General features: G+C 44.8%; 3 protein-coding genes across 5 annotated transcripts in view; all 3 read right to left on the bottom strand.

Annotated features, from left to right (window-relative positions):
• The window catches only part of wasf2 (WASP family member 2), a 10,982-nt gene extending 8,806 nt beyond the window's left edge, over window positions 1-2,176 (bottom strand). The window contains exons 1-3 of the mRNA XM_046059325.1: window positions 2,022-2,176; window positions 599-764; window positions 216-350 (exon numbers count right to left, since the gene is read on the bottom strand). Of these exons, the coding sequence (XP_045915281.1) occupies window positions 216-350; window positions 599-731 (268 nt within the window). The 5' untranslated portion in view covers window positions 732-764; window positions 2,022-2,176. The remainder of the gene's footprint in view (window positions 1-215; window positions 351-598; window positions 765-2,021) is intronic.
• Window positions 2,177-3,158: 982 nt separating this feature from the next.
• Window positions 3,159-8,618, bottom strand: LOC123976206 (probable methyltransferase-like protein 24). 2 transcript variants are annotated; one of them, XM_046058155.1, is made up of 5 exons: window positions 8,178-8,618; window positions 7,146-7,244; window positions 5,761-5,876; window positions 5,302-5,569; window positions 3,159-4,139 (listed from the first exon to the last, which is right to left on the bottom strand). In XM_046058155.1, the coding sequence occupies exons 1-5, from the start codon at window positions 8,514-8,516 to the stop codon at window positions 3,834-3,836; spliced, it is 1,128 nt and encodes a 375-aa protein (XP_045914111.1). In that variant the 5' UTR covers window positions 8,517-8,618; the 3' UTR covers window positions 3,159-3,833. The 2 variants fall into 2 exon arrangements, with proteins under 2 accessions (XP_045914111.1, XP_045914109.1); XM_046058153.1 differs by having other exon boundaries at window positions 5,740-5,876; window positions 8,178-8,614.
• Window positions 8,619-10,383: 1,765 nt separating this feature from the next.
• The window catches only part of ahdc1 (AT hook, DNA binding motif, containing 1), a 19,603-nt gene continuing 9,475 nt past the window's right edge, over window positions 10,384-20,511 (bottom strand). Inside the window, exons 2-6 of one of the 2 annotated variants that reach the window (XM_046058152.1) lie at window positions 17,732-17,894; window positions 16,089-17,400; window positions 14,261-15,969; window positions 12,127-13,888; window positions 10,384-10,906 (exon numbers count right to left, since the gene is read on the bottom strand). In XM_046058152.1, the coding sequence (XP_045914108.1) occupies window positions 12,133-13,888; window positions 14,261-15,969; window positions 16,089-17,288 (4,665 nt within the window). In that variant the 5' untranslated portion in view covers window positions 17,289-17,400; window positions 17,732-17,894 and the 3' untranslated portion in view covers window positions 10,384-10,906; window positions 12,127-12,132. Of the gene's footprint in view, window positions 11,688-12,126; window positions 13,889-14,260; window positions 15,970-16,088; window positions 17,401-17,731; window positions 17,895-20,511 lie in introns of both variants that reach the window. The other variant, XM_046058151.1, reaches the window with a different exon arrangement.

Below are 20,511 nucleotides of genomic sequence, written 5' to 3'. Positions count from 1 at the left end.
GACAGATTAAAGAAAATTTAGTTAAATATTTACTGCACTTCAGTGTAAGAGGTATTTTTATTAGGAAAGTCACTTTAATTTTCAATTTCATTTGGAGTCAGTGTAAAAGTGGATTTAAACTGGAAATGTTAAGTTTCATGATTTATATAAGCTAATGAACTACTCTGGTCCCAACATAAGTAGTAATTGTAACAATAACATGTGGGTGTACTTACCCTCCTCTTCTTTGGGGTCCAGTTGGGTGACTTTAACCTGCAGACGATCCACTTTTTCACCCAGTGCATTAACTCTGATCGCAAATTCTCCAGCCTGGACAAACAGCTCTCCAAACACATCCTCTGCATATTTGCCTACACACACACACACACACACACACACACACACACACACACACACACACACACTTTTAGGATTTGCATTGCTGTCTCATACATGTCCAATATATGCATATTCACAACTGCATTAAATTCAAACTTTGAATAAACATGTTCAAACACACATACACACGCCACGTTTTATTAGACATTAACACAACATTTTAATGATATTTAATTAATATAACCATAATGACACCCAACCACACACAGCAGACACTCACTGAGGCTGCCGAGCTGGCGGATGATGTTAGCCAGGCTGATATTGGTGACACATTCCAGCTCACTGCGGATGTTGGAAGGGATGGTCTGGCGACACACGTGCCGTGGCTCTATATTCCTCGTAACCAGAGGCATGGTGGGGTGTTGTGGGTAGGGGGGGGCCCAACCCTGATAGTGAACAGAAGGTGTGTCATTTGAACATGCTGAGATGTATTACCATGTATTACATACAGATACTATTAAGTCTAGTGCTGAAATAACTGCGAGTTCAATTAGTGGCAAATAGTATATATATATATAATAAATAACCATTTTGATAACATATGATAAGTATCTCTTAATTTAGTATTTGCTGTTTTTTTGTTTGTTTTATACCACGGTAAATGTAACCTCTTAAGGTTTTGGACTGTTGGTTGGACAAAAGAAGAAATTTAAACACACTGAGTTTTGGGAAATTATAGTAGATATTTTCTTTTACCGATTTATGGATATTTTTTGTTACTTAATTCCATCTCTGAATCAGTCACACGCTCATGTGACTCCCAGACACGCATGTATAAATAAACCCTAGACCATAGAGAGCTAAAGCAGAAGCAAAACTAAAGCCTTGGTCAACTCAGCAAACATTGCTGTGAAAAAGGAAAATTCAACATTAAAAAAAAGAGAAAAAATGCGTGAATAATGATTTCTGCACCATTATTCTTACCAAAGTGTAAATATTTCAGATTACATTGCACAAATCACAGTCAGTGTGTGACAATGTGAACTCTCCACACAGAGCAGTAACTCCGCATTGCAATGTGTAATCTGTTCAGTAAATGACTAGGCGCTGACTGCAGACTCTCCCTGCTATCAACACAGTGCAGACTGGCAGAATTCAGCTTAGTGTAAGTATACCCTGCAGTGCTTCCTATTCCCCATTTTGGTTGCCTAATTACACGTTTTTCATGTTAACGTTGGGGCGTCAGAGAATAGTGAGGTCATGATACAAATGTTACTGGGTAGTACTTTTCCTTGGGTTGACAGGCACATTTTTTTGTTTTTTGTGTAGTTTCAATTCTACTGTAAGTATCAGATTGATCAAGTTCTTCATTAAAAGTCGAGCTTGTTGTCACAGCTGTATGTTCGGGAAGTAACACTCTCTCTCAAACTGAAATTATGAAAGGTTTTACTAATAAGTTTACTATCTTGGATAAACTCTGAATTTTTCCTAGATAATATACTACAGAAGCACGGTAAGTCAGTTACACTTTTACGCCCACAACATTAGCCAAAACAGGCTACAATGTAACTTGGGATCTCGGCCTTGTCAGAGCAGGAAGTAGCTTGTAGGCGCTTCTTATCTCGAAGGGATAGCCAAATAAAAGTAATGTTTAATCCTAGATAAACTTATGAAACTATACTCACTAAACATACTTTACTTACCGTCAAAATTGTCAATTTTAGGCTCTCTCTATGCAGTCTGGTTGTTGTCCTGTCTCAAGATTTCCACAAGAAATGTTGAACTGCACTGTACACTGACGAGCTAAACGCATCATAAACGTCCCGGGATTGTGAACTTCTGATTGGTCGAGCGTCTGACTTCCTCAAAGCTGATTGGCTACTGCGCCTGTCGCCTGTATTTGCTGAGAACAGGATGTGGAAAATTCAACGTAAAGAGCGCAACTCCACCCTGACTAGTGGCAAACATCTGCCCGCAATTTGCGTAACGGAGGGTGGAGGCAGAAGCACATTCCAACGTGCGCTCCAGCGAGTTGGAACGCGTCCGAGGAATGACTGGCATTGGTCTTTATGAATCAGAGCTCACTGTGAAGAAAAGCACTTATGAAGAGCTTCGCCGGGTGAGTGTTAAGTGCATCCTTAACCTCAGCTCAGCCCGTGCAAACTGGTAGTACACAGGGTTTATGGAGGGGAGAGGCAAACACTCTCCAGTAAAGGTTAAATCATTTATCCCAGTATAGGGACGTGTGGGAAATGGTAGTATTGAGACAACCTGTTTGCTTGAATGTTGCAATAAGAGAACAATTATAGTCTTGTCTTGCTGCGCAGTGTCTACATATTAGGCTTTTGTGAGAATAAACAGTTTTATGGATTAAGTGCAGACATGTTGAAAGGAAAACACAAACACTGTAACTGAATTACTACACTTAAAATGTATTAGAAAGTCATAAACTTAAGATCATCTATTATCAAAATGATATTCATATGCTTGCATCTACAATACAGCCCCTCTGTCCTGTTAAGTCATGAGTTGTTACTACATACCTCTACATACACTATATCAAAGGATGATTGGGCAAGGTTTGCATGAGGTTGCAAGGCGGTTAATTAGCTCATCTACTGACTTTCATTCAACATTAATCTAACACCCTTTTTAATTTATTTACATACAAAGGAAGTGAAGATCATTGTGTCTGCCAGATGCCAGAATGGCAACATAATTTACAGTGTATCAGTTATATATAACCAATAATCTAAAAAGTCTAACCCGTCTTCTTATGGAATTACAACCAGCAGGGATGATCAGGGTTCTCCAAGGCCATACAAAGAAGCAGTCAAGGATTTTTGGTTTTATTTGGTGTTTTATTGTGGTATTAATGCAGGGTTAAAACATGGTTTCATTGTTTACTTCTTACAGTACACAGTAGAGTGCAAAAATGCATCAGTATAATGGACAAATTTCTATATTTTTCACAGTAGGCACTATCAGTCTCGGTATAATTTAAGTGTCTCTTCAATGTAAAGAATTATTGCACATAAAAACAAAAGGCCTTCAGAGATGTACACAAATACATTAAACAATCTGCTGAATTCAACTACATTCAAACTACAGGTGGATCAAATTAATGTGAAAGGGTATTACTAAAATCGCAGGTCTGTGCTTCAACTTTTTTTTTAAGAAATGAAAATGTGTAGATCAAATTATTATATTATTTTGCTGTTGTCCAGTTAAATCAGCAAGCCCTCCTTCTGCTCCAAGTTTGGTCAAATTAGCCAATATTATGCACATAAGATCACATTTCCCTCTGAGGGTGGAGTCTTCAAAAAGGCAGATCTTTTCATCTCCACTAGAGGGCGGTGTCATATTAAGAACTGTGTGTGTCTGTAACGACAGGAAAAAAGTTCATTGTAAGAAAAGTGAAAACTATTTAAGTTTGACCTTCTCCTTCTTGGCTGAGGCCATCCACAATGTCAGGTGATGTGTGTCCACAGTCTGTGTCCATTCATGTGTGAGTGTCAGTGTCTTGTGTTGACCCAGCTGAGCGTGTACAAGCTCTGAGCATTTGTTACTGTCCGTTTCAGGACACTGTGACCTTCTCCCGCAGAGCTGTGGACTAGCTTGAGTCCAGAACCTTGGAGACCTTGTAGGATGCTGTACCAATAGCGGAGCACTTCCTCGTCGCTTCCGCCCACCTCAAAACCTGCCCATTGCAGGTGCACAGTGACAACCAGATGATGGACACTCTGCAGAGTTCCCGATTCAATCCAGTTCTGGAAAATTCTCCACTCAGCACTGAGCAGGTCAGCATACAGGAAGTGAACCTGAAGAGAATAGAAATTAAGTTTGTCCTGTATAATGCACAATAATGATCATATACTCACAATAGCAATAAAAAGTACAGTGTGTTTTACAAATTACTTACAAAAAGGTACTTTTTGCTCTTAAAATGAAAGCTAATTGAGATAGTCATCCTAAAAATATCAGGATGAGAGAAAAGTTTGATAAGATTTGTAAAAGTTTTGTCTATATTCAGCACAGTTTTGCTGTATTTTAATAACATATTAGGATTTTTTCATGTTGTGCAGGCCTTACTGAAAATCAAATTAAAATCATTATTGAATATGTATATGCCTTACACCCAGTGTTGGACAAGTTACTCAGAAAGTTTTACTTATTGCTCCAAAAAAAGTAATAATATTACTGTACATATTACTGGCTATTAAAAGTAACTAGTTTAACTATATTACTATAGTAGTAGTTAGTAGTTTTCTGCACATTTATAAGAGAAGTATTCAGTGATTTTACCAAACATACAACGATGCTTAGCTCCACTTTCTCACGACGAGTGCATGCATCAATGGCAGTAGCGGTCAGTTTCTTTCTATAAGTTTCACATTGCTGTGCTGCTTTAACAGATACTCCAATAAATTACAACAAAGTTTACAACAGACAACAATGTTCTTTGCATCTTAGACTGAGACACAATAATGGCGATACTTCCAGCTGTGGAAAGAACGCCTATCTCCCTCCTTCTCCAGTCTTCTTTGAGCTTCTTGGCTGACAGCTGACTTGAACAACAAAAGATCACGTCAAGGATGGTGCGTTCTGCTAACGCAGTCACGCTGCGATACTTGGAATAGTAACTGTAATATTACTGCTTTGGAAATATTAATCTGTTACACTACGCTGGGAAAAGTAATAATATTACAGTAACGCTGCCCAACACTGCTTAGACCATTTCTTATAATGTCAACCAACACAGAGTCAAACTGTAGGTATGTAGTTCCCTCTTGTGGCTGCGGGATGTAACCGGGCCAGTGTGTGGTTCACTCACTTAAACTGTTTCCATGGCAGCCAGGGATGGCGCAGAGCCCTGTTGCTATGGGAACATACAAGTAAGAGAGATTTGTGGGTATACTGGGTCGAAAAGACTCTAAGGTATGTTTGTTTGGCACTCTTTCTCCAACTGTCTGCGTGTCTTACTGTGTGATGTCCCAGAGCTGCCATGATGTCTGCCAGTGTTTGAGAAACACCGCCCAGGTTGCCTCTCGTCTTATGCCTGCGCTTCCTTGGAGCTCGCCACTCCAGCCACATCTTGTGCTGGCTGACCACGCCTCCATCACCATGGTTACTGGCCAAACTGTTGCCAAGGTGACCACCAGATGCATTGGAGTTGCTGGGATCAAAACTGTGGACTTCACACCCCAGCCCTGACACGGTCTTTAGAAAGTCTGCATCTTCCCCATCCATACTAGAGAGATGAAGACAAATACAAAACGAGACAGGGGAGCACTGAGGTGGTTTGAAGATTGTTGCATGCATGATTAAATATGCATTGCGTTGTTTATTCCAGCTCTGCCAGTGATGTGAATGCATAAGCATCACAGCACATGCACATCGTATACAGACATATGGGCACACCTAAAGGAGTATGCAACACACGGTTTATCTGCAGCTGGAAGGAGCCAGTCCTCAGCACACAGCAGCCAGTGGGGTGAATCTGTAGGGTGCTGTGATGCCTGAGCCTGACCTGGAGATAAAACCCTGGAGCAGTTGAGCTGGGGATGGACAGGAGAGGAGAGGTCACATGAGATGGGTTGAGTAGAGGTGTGAGAACGGTCTTACTCATACTTAGTATTCTTCTAAGAAGAGAAGAAGTTAAAGAAGAAGTTGGGTAAAAAGCATGTCTTGGGAAATTTGTGAGAACATACAGTGAGTGGGATTCTGTGGTAAAAATTTACTCTTAAATGTGAGATTCAGTTGATGATAATCTTTTAACTTGAGGAGCTATGACAGTCATTTTGACTTATGGCAGGTATTGAGTAACTACACAACAAAATCAACAAAATATACTTGGTTTAATCATTTCCCTCCCAGTTCCCCAGCTCTCATTGTTACGCAAGTCTTAACTCTTGTATGGGAGTTTCTAGTCTGGAACTCAAAGTCCTCACTGGCTCCAGATTCTGCAGGATTCTGCTGCCAGAATACTGACAGCGCCTGACTGATCATATTACTGCTATGTTAACCCCCACACTGGAAGTCTGCAGTTGTAGAAGTGAAGTAGTTGAAAAAGTTAAGTTTTTATTGATTACTCCTGAGGCTTGGCAAGATCTAACTCCTGGCTACAGTATCTGTTGGTCCCTTATGAGCCAGAGTGTAGCTTGAGACCTTCAGGGAGGGCCCAACATTGTGGTTCCCAAGCTGAGGGTCGGGACCCCACCAAAATCAAAAAATGATCACAAAAACTGAAAGTAAGAAGGAAGAACTTACTGCTACTCTCTGACTTTCTTTCTCTCATAATTTTAGCTTTTGTCTCATGAAATACTGGAGTTAGTCATTGAATCAATCTGAAAAGGGACAATTTTGTCATAAAGTGTCTTAATATGGTACATGTGATGAGGCGTCATAAGCAGACATCACTTTTCACAGGGTCACAAGCCAAAAAGATTAGAGACCACTGCATTAGACTATGTAATTCTGTATTCCTTTATAATTTTACATTTTATTTCATCTCAGAATTTATAATTGTTTCATTGTGTCATTTCACTCTGCTTGCCTGTATTATTGACTGTCAGTCTGTCAAGTATCATAAAAAAACCCAGAATGTAACAGTTTCACACAGTTAAAAGGTGCCACATAGAGTGAGTATGAATCAGAAGTGTCCAAAGTGTTTATGTTTGGGGGCCTTTAAAGTGCATTTCACACACTGACGCACTTTCACTCCTTTTCAAACATTATTTTTTTGTTTTCAGTTTAGTGAATGACAACTCACTGGAGCTAAGATGTGTTTATCTGACAGCACTACTGTGATGTTCTGTGTAGCCCACCTGTGGCCTGGTGATATATGTGATGATCCGATTAAGTTCTGCTTTGAAGGATGGTTTGTCCGCCATCCACGGCTGCAGCTTCAGTGATCTGGGTCCCATCTGGGGAACACGCACACATACATATCAATATATTGATACTACAGCGCAAGGAATACCAACAGAGTCATGGGAATTTGGACGGGGTCTGAATAACGCATAGGAATGACAGTAATGTGTGCAACCCCTGCCTCAGGTATGAGCGCCGAGGAGGCAGGTCACAGGCTCTGACCTCTGTCCTGCTGATAACACATTTGCCTGAGGCACTGTAACATACAAACACACACACACACACACACACTCAAAGACCCCCAAACCAACTCAGACTGAATCCTGTGGTCACCATGGCAACCTCGGGGAGGGGGGGTTGGGGGTGTTGATGATTCACTTGTATGAGTCAGAGAGAGTTTAGCCTTGGGCAGAAAAAGAGACAGCCAGAGAAAAAGAGAATGAAAGACAGAGGTGATGAGGAGTGAGGGGAGGGAGTTTGAGGTACAGAGAGGACAGATGCACCCACACACTAAAACACAGATGAAGGTTGAAGCTCTGTGCAACTGAAGGGCAAAGCGAGAGACCGCTGCCACCTCTCTGGTCCGGGGTCAGTGCTGTGTTCACCTCCTGCCCTCACCTGTTCCAATATGTCTGTAATAATGCACAGAGATGTGAACAAACTGACCCGGCTTAATGAATAAACTGGATGAGGAAACCACAGCAGCAGGGTACGTTTTTATCTACCCCATCTGCATCCTACTTACTCTCAGTATTCAGTTTAATTGGCGTTAAGGTAAGCAATATGGCATAAAATTAACTGGGGTAATATATAACCTAATATCAATATATAGCCTACTGTAGGTGAATTTTTTTATCCCCCCCCCCAAGAAAAAATAAAGTCTTACGCTGGTAGCTGATTCAATAAATATCTGTTCTTCAGCAATAATGCAATTCAGAAACATTTCAATTAAACTTTTATCTCTCTTGAAGTTATATTTAGCTTACCTGGCGCGAGTGCGTCTCGTTCTCATCTTCATACGCTTGTGTCCCCTCCCTCCTTTCCCCATCTTCCATCTCTACCTCTTCCTCCTCCTGCAGTCCCGGTCGCCGGGACGGGGATCCCCACTGGCGTGAGTTGCTCTCCGGTTCGATGCTAATAACGGAAAATGCAATCGCGTTCTCCGGCTCCTCACCCTCCCCCACCCTTGCGGCTGGAGGTAACCGTGGTCCGACGACGAGGAGTTGGAGTGCGAGGAGAAGTGGGGGGATTAAAAGAAGGAGTAACGTTATTCCCGAGCGGATTGGGGGACCACCGCGGCCCCACCACCGCGCACAGGTCCGCATACCTTCCCCGTGGAGACACCGGGGAACATCTCCGTGGCGGCGCCAAGTGATTCAACTTTTTTTTCTGGAGGGCAGTGAGGAAAGTCCCAGCTGAGAACACCCCTCCTCCTCTTTCCTCCCCAACCTCCTCCTCCTTCTTCTTCTCCTTCTTCTTACCCCCAGGGGAAAGTTGTGATGACGAAGCGCTTTCCTCTGTCACCGGTGGCCTTATTGACACAGTTTTATTTACTTAGCCCATACAGGCCTAGGCCTATAGCTAACTCATTTAACCTAAATGCGGGACAAAAAAAACCTTTTACTTGGTCATTGAGGAAACAGGCCAAAAACCCACATGTTAAAGTGTTGTTAAGCTAAATGCTAAACTTGTATAAAACTAATATGTTAATGTAAAGAGAATGAAGAAGAAGCTCTCACCAGAGCAGTGACTGTAATATCACTAATAGGCTCATTATTATTATTATCATTAATAATAATGTTGAGGTGACTGTTTTAAACTTGTGGACAACAAGTAGCCTCAAGTGGGCTAGTTTTAAGTTAGATAGTTACATTGTATGCTAGTTTTTACCTCTTAAGTTAGACCTCTACAAGTCAGAGGGGAATACTGCAGTTTTTTGCTGCACATTAGACAGCTACATGACTTTTTGATTTGATTAACATTTTACATAGGAAACTTATGATTAGTTTTTAAAATAGATTCATTATACAACCCAATGGTGCATAAGTTGTTAAAACTAGCTCCTTATTACATTCAAGTGCTGCTTACATGTTAATGGATCAGTAATCAAACAATGTTTGATTACTGATGTAATCAAACACTGTAAAAAACAATGTAAAAAAGTTACAGGGGGTATTCTGCCGCATAATAAATACTTTACCTTTTGCATTAGGCCTTAGTACATTTTGATAATAATACTACATGCTTTTAGTTACTTAAGAAATGTTTTAAATGCAGGCTTTGTGCTCGTTATGGTGTATTCTTACATTGTGGTTTCTATTTTTACTTAAGTAAAAGATATGAATACTTCTGCCACTGATTGTTGAGGAATAATGTTACAGATTATAACAGAATAGTGGTGTTAAAGTTGCTAAGAGTATGGGATTTAGTTGGCTGTAGAAAGTAGTCATTTGTATTTAAATTAAATTCTGCTATTTTGTAGTAGAAAAGAAAAGTCTGAAAGAGAGCTGTTGCTCAGCACCCTTTTCTTCTCTGTCTGTCATGTAGTGTTGTTGACAGTATGTGTCCCCTTCCTCCATACAGTGGAATGTCACAGCAAACACATTTCCTCCGGCCATGTCTGAGTCTATTTAGTCAGCCTGTTGACAAACTGTACACAATATGCAGCCAGTAAACTCCCCCCCATCTGCTTTCTTTCTCTCGCACTCCCTCGGCCTGTCTGACACACACACACACACAAGCATATACTCAAGCTGCAGATGTACAGTATTTGCTCTATTATAGCAAGTTTCCCTGTGAGGACATGAAATGAGCATGGTGTCCCTTCCTGTCAGCTCTCTGGTACCACCAGTCTGTACGCTGTGCCGTATTACATTTCCTTATTTGGAAGAGGAATTTTGGAACAGTACATTTTTGCACATTTTGTTTCAGCGTTCTTAAAACCACTCCAACACTCTTCTGATTTCCTTAGTCTGGTTTCTTTCTTTTCCCTCCAACAACCCCACACCCCACCTCCACCAACCATTCCTCTCCTCCCCTCCCTTTCTCCCTGTCGAATTGTCCTTGACTGAACTCTCTTGCTCACAGTCCCAGACAGCCTGGGCAAAGCCCAATACTCAGGGAACACACACACATACAAACATGCTCACACCTCCCATAATCCCTTAAAGAAGCAGTATGCTATAGACAAGATTACCAATGGCAAGAACAGAATGTGTATTTAAATATTTTGCACCTCAGATACATACATGATATGTAACAGACAGATATACAATTTTTTTTCATCACAAAAACCACCAAACAACACAAGACCACAGAAAAAAGAAGGGAGAGAGTGAAAGAAAGAATGAGGCCCCATAAAGACTTTGGTGTCTGGGGAGCTTCACTCCTTTTGACCCCACACACACACAAACACACACATAAATTCACACATACACACAACTACATGCATTACTGCAGTCACGCAAACACACCCTCCTCTGTCTCACATTCGCACACAGAAAACAAGAGTCTCTTTGGGGCCGTTGTGTGATTTCAATGTCTCTTTCCCTTGTAGTTAAAACAGCAAAACACAGGATGTTGGGTCTCCATGCTGCAGTCCTCACTCCCCCCCCCCCAGAGCAGAGAAACCATGGCAGAACACTGAGGAGGGCTTGTTGATGATGGACCTTCAGAGGGGGCCCCTGGCTTGGAGCTGGAGTCGTATGTACAGATGCTGGTATTTCAAGAGCAGAAACTGGTTTAGTCCACTTTTCTCTTATGACACACAAGACAAGGAGTGCACAGAGCGGGACATTTGCTAGGCTCATGGTATTTAAAAAGTTGACTTGGGCTCAGATGCGGTTCAGGTTACGGCACAAGACAGAAATGCAGGTTTAGTGTAGGTCGAGTGCAGACCATAGTTGCTGGTTTAGCAAAGGAGTGGAGGTTGAGAGAGAACAGAGGAAAGATACAGAAAGAGAGAGAGTAGAGTGATGCTAGTATGTCCAAATTGCAGATGTACAGTACGGGACCAGAAAGATTTGGTGACACACAGACATCTGGGAAACAGAGTCCTCTATGCATCACAGCAGGACTGAAAGGGCTGAGGAAATAGGTTCATCTCTGTCCGTCAGAGCCTGCTATTCATCTGTCAGCTCCTCTCGGCCATTCCCTCATTCCAGCATAGAGTGAGTGAGTGAGTGTACACATGTATGATTTGATGTGTTCATGTTTAGGTAGTGGCTTAATCTGCACATGCGTGTCTGTGTTTGTGTGCGTGTGCATGTGTGTGTGTGCATGTGTGCATGTGTGCGTGTGCATGTGTGCATGTGTGCGTGTGCATGCTTGGGTGTTTAAATTGCAGTTGATCTTGATTGTCAGTGCTGGAGAATTAAAGCTTCACTGTCCAAAGCTGGCAGCTAAATTCTCACCCTTCATTTCACAGTCTCTCACAAAGAAGTATCCTTACCAAAAAAAAAAGTTTGCAAATCTGTAAAAGCTTGAATTGAATGCACCTGAAAGAAAAACAGAGGGGGAGGAAGGGAGAAAGAGATGAAGAGAGATACAGATACTCTTATGAACTACATGCTATGAATTTAATGAACTAAACCTTGACTCTGTTTTATCAGGTCATATTTACTTACATATACAGTGCTCCTACATACTCTAGTGTATTGTTTATTACCCTATATGGTGTGATTTGGTGATAAAAGTAATGTGATAAGTAACATGTACACTATAAGGTATTGGACTGATTGATTGATTCATTTGTGATATCTGTTTTCTTTATTTATTTTTATTGTCCAATTAAATATCAAATCATGAGCTTCTTTCAAAACAAAAGTATCATCATCATCAGTAATTAAACAGTCCTCTGTATTATGTATTAGTGTTCTGGTGATGCTCCTTGGTTTTAGGATGACCTTATTTGTTCAAAAGGTTTAATAAACTCACCTGCTGTTACAGGCTGGTGACGCTGAAGCTGTCATCATTGGCTGGGTCCAGGAGTTGGCACAGCACCCCACCTCCCTGAGTGGCCTGGGAGGCGAAGCGGTGTCCTATGCCCTGGTAGGACTGGTGGGACAAGGAGAAGAGACTAGTGTCCTCCTGATGGGGCGAGGAGTCCAGGGGAGGTTTGGAGTATGGGGAGTGAGGCAAGGGGCCCTGGCGGTGGCCTGTGCTCATAACGTGGGGCGTCAGATCCCGCTTGTGGGAGGGCACGGTTGATTGAGGGCTGCACTCCTCATAGAGCACAGGTGTTGAGTGGGAGTGGAGACTGGGACTCTGGTTGGAGTGTGTATGGGAAGGGAGGTGAGAGTTGGGGTTGGTGTGTGTGTTGTGGTGGGGCTGATTGTTGGGGTGGGGGTTTGAGTGGGAGAGTGGGTTACTCTGGAGGTGTGAGGTGGGATGAGTGTTGGTGTGTGAGCTCAGGTTTGCATGGGGCTGTGTATTGTGATGGTGTGTGTCATGGGTAGTCGGATTCATATGCGTGTGCGTGTTCGCATTTGGGCTGGCGAGCGGATTACCATGTGTATTTCCATGAGGACTTGTATGCGGGTTGCTGTGTGTGTGCATGACTGTATTTGAGTGTGTGCTGTGTGAGTGGGGGCTGGGGCTGCCGCTGTGCGATGTCTGTCCGTACCAATAGGGGGAGCTGCAGTAGCTGGGGGAGTCATACTGCGAGAACTGTGGGTCTTTTGGAGGGGGACGGTGTGAGGGACTCAGTGCAGTGCCACAGTGGGGTGTTACCCGTGGTGAGGGAGAGCAGGAAGGGGAGAAAGTCCTGGAGGGGACAGGGTGGTAAGACTGGGGCGGAGGTGGGGTCGGCTTTGGAGGGTAAGGGGGAGATGAGACACTGGGTGAGAGGGAAGAGGAGGACTCTCCAGGGTATAAGGCTGGATATCGCTCCTCAGAGGAAGGTGTGGACGGGTGGGCAGAATAAGGGGAAGGGTACTCACAGGGCTCCTGGAGGTAGGTGGAAGGTGGTGCAGGATTTGGAGTGGCCAGGGGAGAGAGGCTACTACTGTCTCCGCTGTAATAGTCCAGCCCCTCATGGAACAGCCCAGAACCCTCCGGACCTCCAACAGTCACTGCTCCTCCCGCTCCAGATGTGGAGGCAGCCTTGCCCCTGCCTTTGGCCCCTGATAGCCGCTCTCTCTGACATGGAGACAAACCCCCTCTGCCTCCTCTAGACCCTCTGCCCCGTCCTCCAACCCCCCCCCGCTTAGGTCCAGGAGTAGGTGTTGGGGAGGGACTGGATGGGGAATCAGAGTGTAAAGCAGAAGCCCCTTCTTTTTCAGATTGTGGTTCAGTCCGTTTCCTGCGACCACGGCCAGGTTTGCTGGTTCCCCCTCCCTGGAATAGGACATTCTGGCTCCAGTTGTACGAGGGCCCCGAAGCACTCTCATGCCAATCCATCATCAACTTCTCCAGGCTGGACAGACTTGACTGACCCCCGTCTCCGCTAACAGAAGCGGCCTCATTCTGTTTGTAGAGGCCACCTGTGGAGCTAGGTCCACTACCAGTGGCTGCAGAGCCAAGATGTGAAGAGTCAGAGGAGGATTCTGATAGACTTTCAGGAAAAGGTTGTCGCTTGGCCTTCTGGGGGGTGTAGTTTGAGATATCCAAGATGTCTTTGGACTCACTGGAGCCATATTCACTGTAGCCGTGATACTGATGACCAAAGCTGTCTGTTGACCAGCCACCATAAGCTTGTCTGAAAAAAATATATATACATACATAAACACAACACAAATTATTAAACATACAAACAGCACTTGAGCACAATGTGTGTAAATATTTAAATTTTCACTGCTCATGGAGCACATGGTGGACATGGTGAAATTTAAAATAATGTGCTGGAATGAAACATTTATATTGAGTAATTCACATATTTTCTGCTATGGTCAGATGTTTATTAGTTTGTACTTCCAGTACTTTTACTTGATATAGTTAACATTAAATGACATATAATGAAAAACCTTTCATACAGAGTCAGAATTATGAAAAGCCATTTATACATTTCTTGACATCAATGTATTACTTTGTCATTATTTTTTATGATCACAGGCCACCACAAGTGATTTACCTGTAGCTCCACTGATTAGAGTTGTACTGTTTGTAACCTTCTGGAGAGGAGGAGGAGCTGAATAGGCTACTTTTGGCCACAGACATGTAGCCTCCACCTGGTGATGTGGGTCCTGTCAACTCTCCCCGCACCACGGAGGAATGACCTGCTGCAGGATATCCACTATAGCCTCGCTTGGCTGCTACCTGATAGCTAGAATAACCCATTTGACCAACAGTGGTGGCCTTGCCAGTGCTGTGTCCAGATCCATATGCAAAGCTGCAGTCTGAGGATCTCTGTGGCACTGCAGGAGAAGAGGAGGAGTAGGCAGAGGAGAAGTGGCCATAAGAGGCAGGATGGGGGGAGCTAGGAGAGTGTGAGAGAGATGGAGGGGTGGATTTGGGATAGGTAGAAGTAGTGGGGGATATTTGGGCCAGGCTGGCATAGCTGTATGGAGGCCTGGCTGAGGAGCAATGTGTCTGGGAGGAACCCTCCACCCCAGAACCTGCACCCTTAGTGCTCCACTTTGGGAATGCAGGGGACCAGCTGTGACCAGGAGCTGGACTGGATGGCTCATATCCAGGGGTGGATGAAGCTTTGCGGGGGTCTGACTGTGAGGAGGAGATGTCCAACAGGTCTGAGGAATCATCAGAGTCAAGAAGTGACCGGAAGTATCCAGCAAACAGGCCTTGTGAGTCCTCCCCAGCTGGCCCAACCCCTCTGCTTCCTCCTGTGTTGCTGTAGGCACCTCCCCTTCCAACCTCACAGGAGGAAAACCCCCGCCTTGGAGATCCACAGAGCTGATACCCACTCAAACCTTTTTCCTTGTCCTCCCCCCAGCCACCTGCCCCATTGGGCCAGTCCTGCCCCATGGACACCCCCTCCCCCTTAAATGCACCATTTTTTCTCATACGTCTCTTCTTGACAGTTTTCTCTCCCCCAGGCTCAGTTCCTACGATACCCCCTCCCCTACCAACCCCACCTCCAGCCTTTCCCCTTTTCCTAGGTAATCCATGCTCAGAATGGGGGCTCGGTTTCCGCTTCTTGCCAATGGATTCAAAGAAGTCACTGAAGGTGCTCTTATTGCGTTCACTGCCCCCAATCCCCCCTGCTGCTCCACCTCTTCCAATGCCCCCTCCTCTGCCACCTCGGGGGCGTCTATACCCAGTGAGCCGGTGGAGCAGTGTGGATATTCCAGGGTTTTCCAAGGGGGTATGGAAGCTTTCTGGTTCACTGGGTGTCCAGCAGCGAGGGGGAGAGCAGCGGCCAGTGGTAGGTGGCTGGCGGTTTAAGAAGGCGAGTTTGGACAAAACATCCCCATATTCTGTTTTCACATCATTAGTATCATTGACATAGGATGGGTAAGGGGAAGGGAGCTTAGTCCGCCGCCGCCTCTGTGGCTTCTTCGGCTGGTCTCCATTACCACCAGCATTCCCGGCATTCGGAGGCTCTCCCGGTATTACTGGCAGAGCCTGTTTAGGTGGTCGTCCCCGCCTGCGTTTGAGAATAACAGGCAGTTCTCCAGGAGGGAACATCACCATAACACTCTTCCCATTGTTCTTCATGCGGAGAAGTGCGGTTGGCTCTCGAACTGCCTCTGAGCCCTCCAGACCGCCATCGTTGCTTTTCTCTGTCCCTGTAACTGTCTCCATATTAGAAATCTTGTAGCTCTTCTGTCGGCGGCTAAGGCTGACAGGAATGCGAGCCACCTTGACAACAATCTTCCTCACCTGTAAGGCAGAGGCCAACATACAACATGTAAAATTGCAAATTGTATAAACATCATACATGGTACGAAATTGTGGGTAATGTCAAGGAGTAACTTCAATTATTTGTAACTATAACTTACGCCAACAAAACGCCCACGTCTCCGGTTATTGGGAGGAGATGTCCCCAACTCCGCAACAGGTTCCTCCTTTACAGTTAGCAGAGGTGCAGGGATGGTGGATGTGTTCGCAATTGGGAGATGAGGGGTAGCACGCTGAGCCATGGACTGGGCTGCCTGGCGCTTTTTCATGACACTTTTAGGACCTGCTTTATGGACAGATTTCGGTGCAGGCCTAGACCTGGATTTAGGTCCAGGTCTATGCCCAAGTCTGGGCCCAGGTTTAGGTATAGTTTTAGGAACAGGTTTGGGTACAGTTAGAGAAAGAGCGATATCTGTAGGGCAGGGAGCCGTGGGGAGAACAGCCTCCACAGACAAATGCTCTTCTTTCTCGCCAACAGCTACCTCCTCCTCTTTAACCCTCCAGATATTCTCCTCCAATACTTCATCCTCCTCCTCTCCTCCCCTGTCCCTCCCTGCTCTCTTCTCCCCTTCCTCTATGCTTCGACGTAGGCGGGAGGATTTGCGCAAGTGACAGGGGAAGCGGGGACGTCCAGAGCTGCGGAGTGCATACTTCTTCTCAGCCTCCACAGGAAGAGGGGTGGGAACTGTGTTTCGGTTTGGACCAATAGGGACTGGACAAAAGGTTGAGGGCATTTCTGTCTCTGCAGTGAGCACTGGGGCTGCCAGCTGATTTGCGGAGGCAGGGCGATTGCCAAGTGTCAAAGACAGGGGTTGAGGTGACGTTGTGTGTATGGCCTCTGGTGTGAGAGTTCTGGCATGTTCTGGCCCTAAAGAACGTGTTCGTGTGTTAATATCCATGAGTCCACAATTATCCACGTGAGCATGTGAAACAGCCTGAGCATGCACATCTGGGTCTATGTGCGTTTGCATGTTTCTAACTGTCTCTGCAAATGTGTGTGTCTCAGCGGTAGTGTGAGTCTCCGTCTGCCTCCGCCGGCAGGAGCTGTGCCCCAGCCTTCTCTGTAGAGGGAGGCCGTTGGCCAGGGCGGAAGGAGAGGGGGAAGGAAAGTGGTCGGAGGTCACCGGTGCCAGTCCATCGTTAGAGGGATCCTGGGACCCCTCCTGGAGCCCAAGCTCCCTTGTCCAGAGCTCTGGCCCTGCCAGCCCTTCCACACACGCTTTTTCCTCTGCCTGACTCCCACCACAGCTCACTGGAGCCCCAGTTTGGCCTGAATGTAAGTGATCTGACAAGCCACTCATTCAGTGAACGGTCTTGCTGGTACTGAGGAAGGAAAATGAGGGATGTTTTCTGCTGTATGAATATGTTTCTTCTTTGTAGTCTTCTTCTAACAGCTGGCAAGACGATTCTGACCTATGGACAGAAATAAAAGCAATTATCAACTGGATAGGAAGTCCACAAATAAGTTAACATTTCCTTGTTCCATTTAAGATATGTAATATATACTGCTTGACAATAAATGTATTGGTCTTTGTAAGGCATCAAACAATGTACATATAAAAATAAAAAAAATCCAGCACAGATGAAATTGTGGTTGTGTGATAGAATCATCAACATTTTTGGCAATGGGCCATAAACCTAATCCGTAATGCACTCTACTCTATTAACTGTGCCACCCACACAGCAGCATTACAACATTAGATTACATTTACCATTCATATCCTGCTAAATTGGTTGCTTTTACCGAATGGTTGTGGCGGTGATTCTGATTTTGATTCTGAGTTGAGCCTCACTCTGTCTGCCTGACTGGCTCTGTTCTGCAGGGGATCATTGGGTCATCAATACTGCAGTGGAGAGCTCACATACTTCTCTCTCTCCCCTCTGCTCCTGTCTTTTGCCCATGGTTGCTAGAGTGGGAAAAAGAGAGAGAGAGAGACATACAGACAGACAGACAGACAAAGGGACAGGGAGTTGAACAAGGTGGGAGAGACGGTGGGTGGGGGGAAAAGAAAAAGAAAGCAGGAGGGTGGAGCAGAAAGAAAAAGAGAATAAGAGATTAGTACATGATGTCACAGCATGCATCAGACCAGACTAGAATCAGTATTTTGGTGAGGGCTGCACCATCTCACATCAGACACAATTATTTTGGAATGACTTGCAGTATAAATTTTTAAACTCTAATTGTAGTATGTGGTATTTCATTTCAATATGCACCAGCATATTGTAGGTACACATGTAAGCAAGAGCCACTATATCTATGCTACTGGATTTTCAATGTGCTCACTAACACATACTGTGGATCATCACTACATGATGTTGAGCAGACTCACAGAGTTATGTATTGTTCATGGGATTGAGTGAGTTGTGCCACATTTTTCAATCTCACCATATTTGAGTGAGTAAATGTACATGAATATATACATTAATTATAATAAACAATTGAATACTGGGGAAAAGCGCACACACAGAGACACATTCTGACACTGAATGCCACATTTGGCTAAAACTATTGAAATGCATTACAAAGCACTAGACTTGGAGGGTGCAACAAGAACGTGTGAATAATCGCAGCCACCAGGGGGAAGCATAGAGGTGATGAATAGAGAGGTGTTAAGAGGATGGAGAGATGAAGGTGACAGAAAGACAGGAACGATGGAGGGATTATAGAAACCCAGAGCGAAGTACAGACAGTCAGAACAGACACAAGTCTTATGAAATCTAGACCACACGTGCTATCAGACTCACACGTGACTGCATGCATGCACACATTCAAACACAAATGCAAGCATGCGTGCCACACTTGCACACATATACACACTTGCTCCAACGCTGTACTACACTCTCCACATACAACACAATCCTGTCCATTCTCCGATCTCTCCACCTCCCTCTCCAACATATGGCTCCGATTAGGAGGGAGGGAGAAGGACAACGAGGGGGGTGGGGGGGAGTGAAAGACATTCAAATGAGATTGTGAATGGGTGAGAAAATATGAGAGAGGGCGAGAGACAGAAGAAGTGCAGGGAGGTGAAAGATGTGATTGAGGCAGGGAAAGGGTAGTAAGAGAGGGATAGACAGAGACAGAGGTTTAAGTGGGAGGGAGAAAAAGTTGAAGGAGGTGAGAGGAGGAAGAGCGCAAGAGTTTTGCTGTAGCAGAGTTTAGGGCTGCACACATGGAGCAGACCGACCTCAACATTCTGCTGCTTTGAGAAATGACACAACTGGGACAGACAAACATGGAGATGAACACACACACACACACACACACACACACACACACACACAACACATACTTTCTTTAACCCCCTCACCCACTCCCTCCCCTGCCCAGTGCTGTCTCCCTGCCTTTCTCTCTCCCTCCCTCTCTCCCTTTCTCTCTTCTCTCCCATTCTTGTTCTCACCTTCTCTCTCGTCTAATTAACAGCATTCATTAATTAAAGCTCCATCTGACCGGTGTGTGAGAGAAGGAGAAGAACACATGCTTTAATTAAACATTGCTGCACATGTGCTTACACATAAATGCGCACAGTGTCACTCAGATATACACACACACACGAATCAACACACAAAGACACATTCAAATATGCCCCCACAGCTTCATCCTCCCACACACTCACACGTCAATTTGCACATAAAGACATACATGTCTCACACATACACACACACATAGTCATGCACACAAAACAAAGACACACATGCAAATATCTCTCTACTGTGCTCAACAGGGGGCATTCTGACAGGGCTTAGATGCCAGCCAATCAAAGGCTCACACTATGATTCATTGTTTAAGCAGACACTCCTGGCATCCATCAGCCACCATTCCAATATATTCACCGTCATACGTAGCAAATGCGTTTTGGTGCATTTTACTGTGAATGGCTCGGGGGCTTTGGAACACACAGTGGCGTAGTATTGTCTCTGTGAAAACAGCCGATGGTGTGCACACTGCTCCCACATGATGATCTGTTGAAACTGTTTCACAAAGAGCAGCTCTAATATGAATGATTTTGTTTGAACATTTTTCATCTGCAAGTAAAAAAGTTGTTTGGTGCTATTGACTGCTTTCAAAAAAGGCAACAACGCAACATGCCACAGAGCGTATGTGCGCCCATGCCAGTGTGAAATCAGAGAAGAGAACCTGTCATTTTCCAGTTTGGGCAGTTGCCCTGTTGTGCATAGTCTGAGAAGGAACAATCATTCTGTACATGGTAGCTGTACAGCATATCTATTCTCTTCCCATCTATCTCACTGCCACAAAGGCTTGCAGACTCACAGGCCTGCCAGCAGCAACCCTCAATGAGGAACTAGACCCTGCAAGCGTGTGTGTGTGTGTGTGAATGTGTTTGTGCTTGCACACATGTGTGTGTGCGCGCGCGTATGAGTGTGTGTTCCTGGGTGTGTTTGTAAAAGCACTCACTGAGCTCTAACGGGTGTGCAGTTGTTGCTAAGAGACAGGCAGCAGCACCGAAACAGCATGGGGGGGGGGGGGGGGGGGGGGGGGGGGGGGGGGGGGGGGGGGGGGGG

This window comes from Micropterus dolomieu, linkage group LG09, assembly GCF_021292245.1.
Source record: "Micropterus dolomieu isolate WLL.071019.BEF.003 ecotype Adirondacks linkage group LG09, ASM2129224v1, whole genome shotgun sequence".
NCBI classification, from domain to species: Eukaryota; Metazoa; Chordata; class Actinopteri; order Centrarchiformes; family Centrarchidae; genus Micropterus; species Micropterus dolomieu.
Note: the sequence above shows the minus strand (reverse complement) of the source record. Positions and strands in the feature narration are given on the sequence as shown.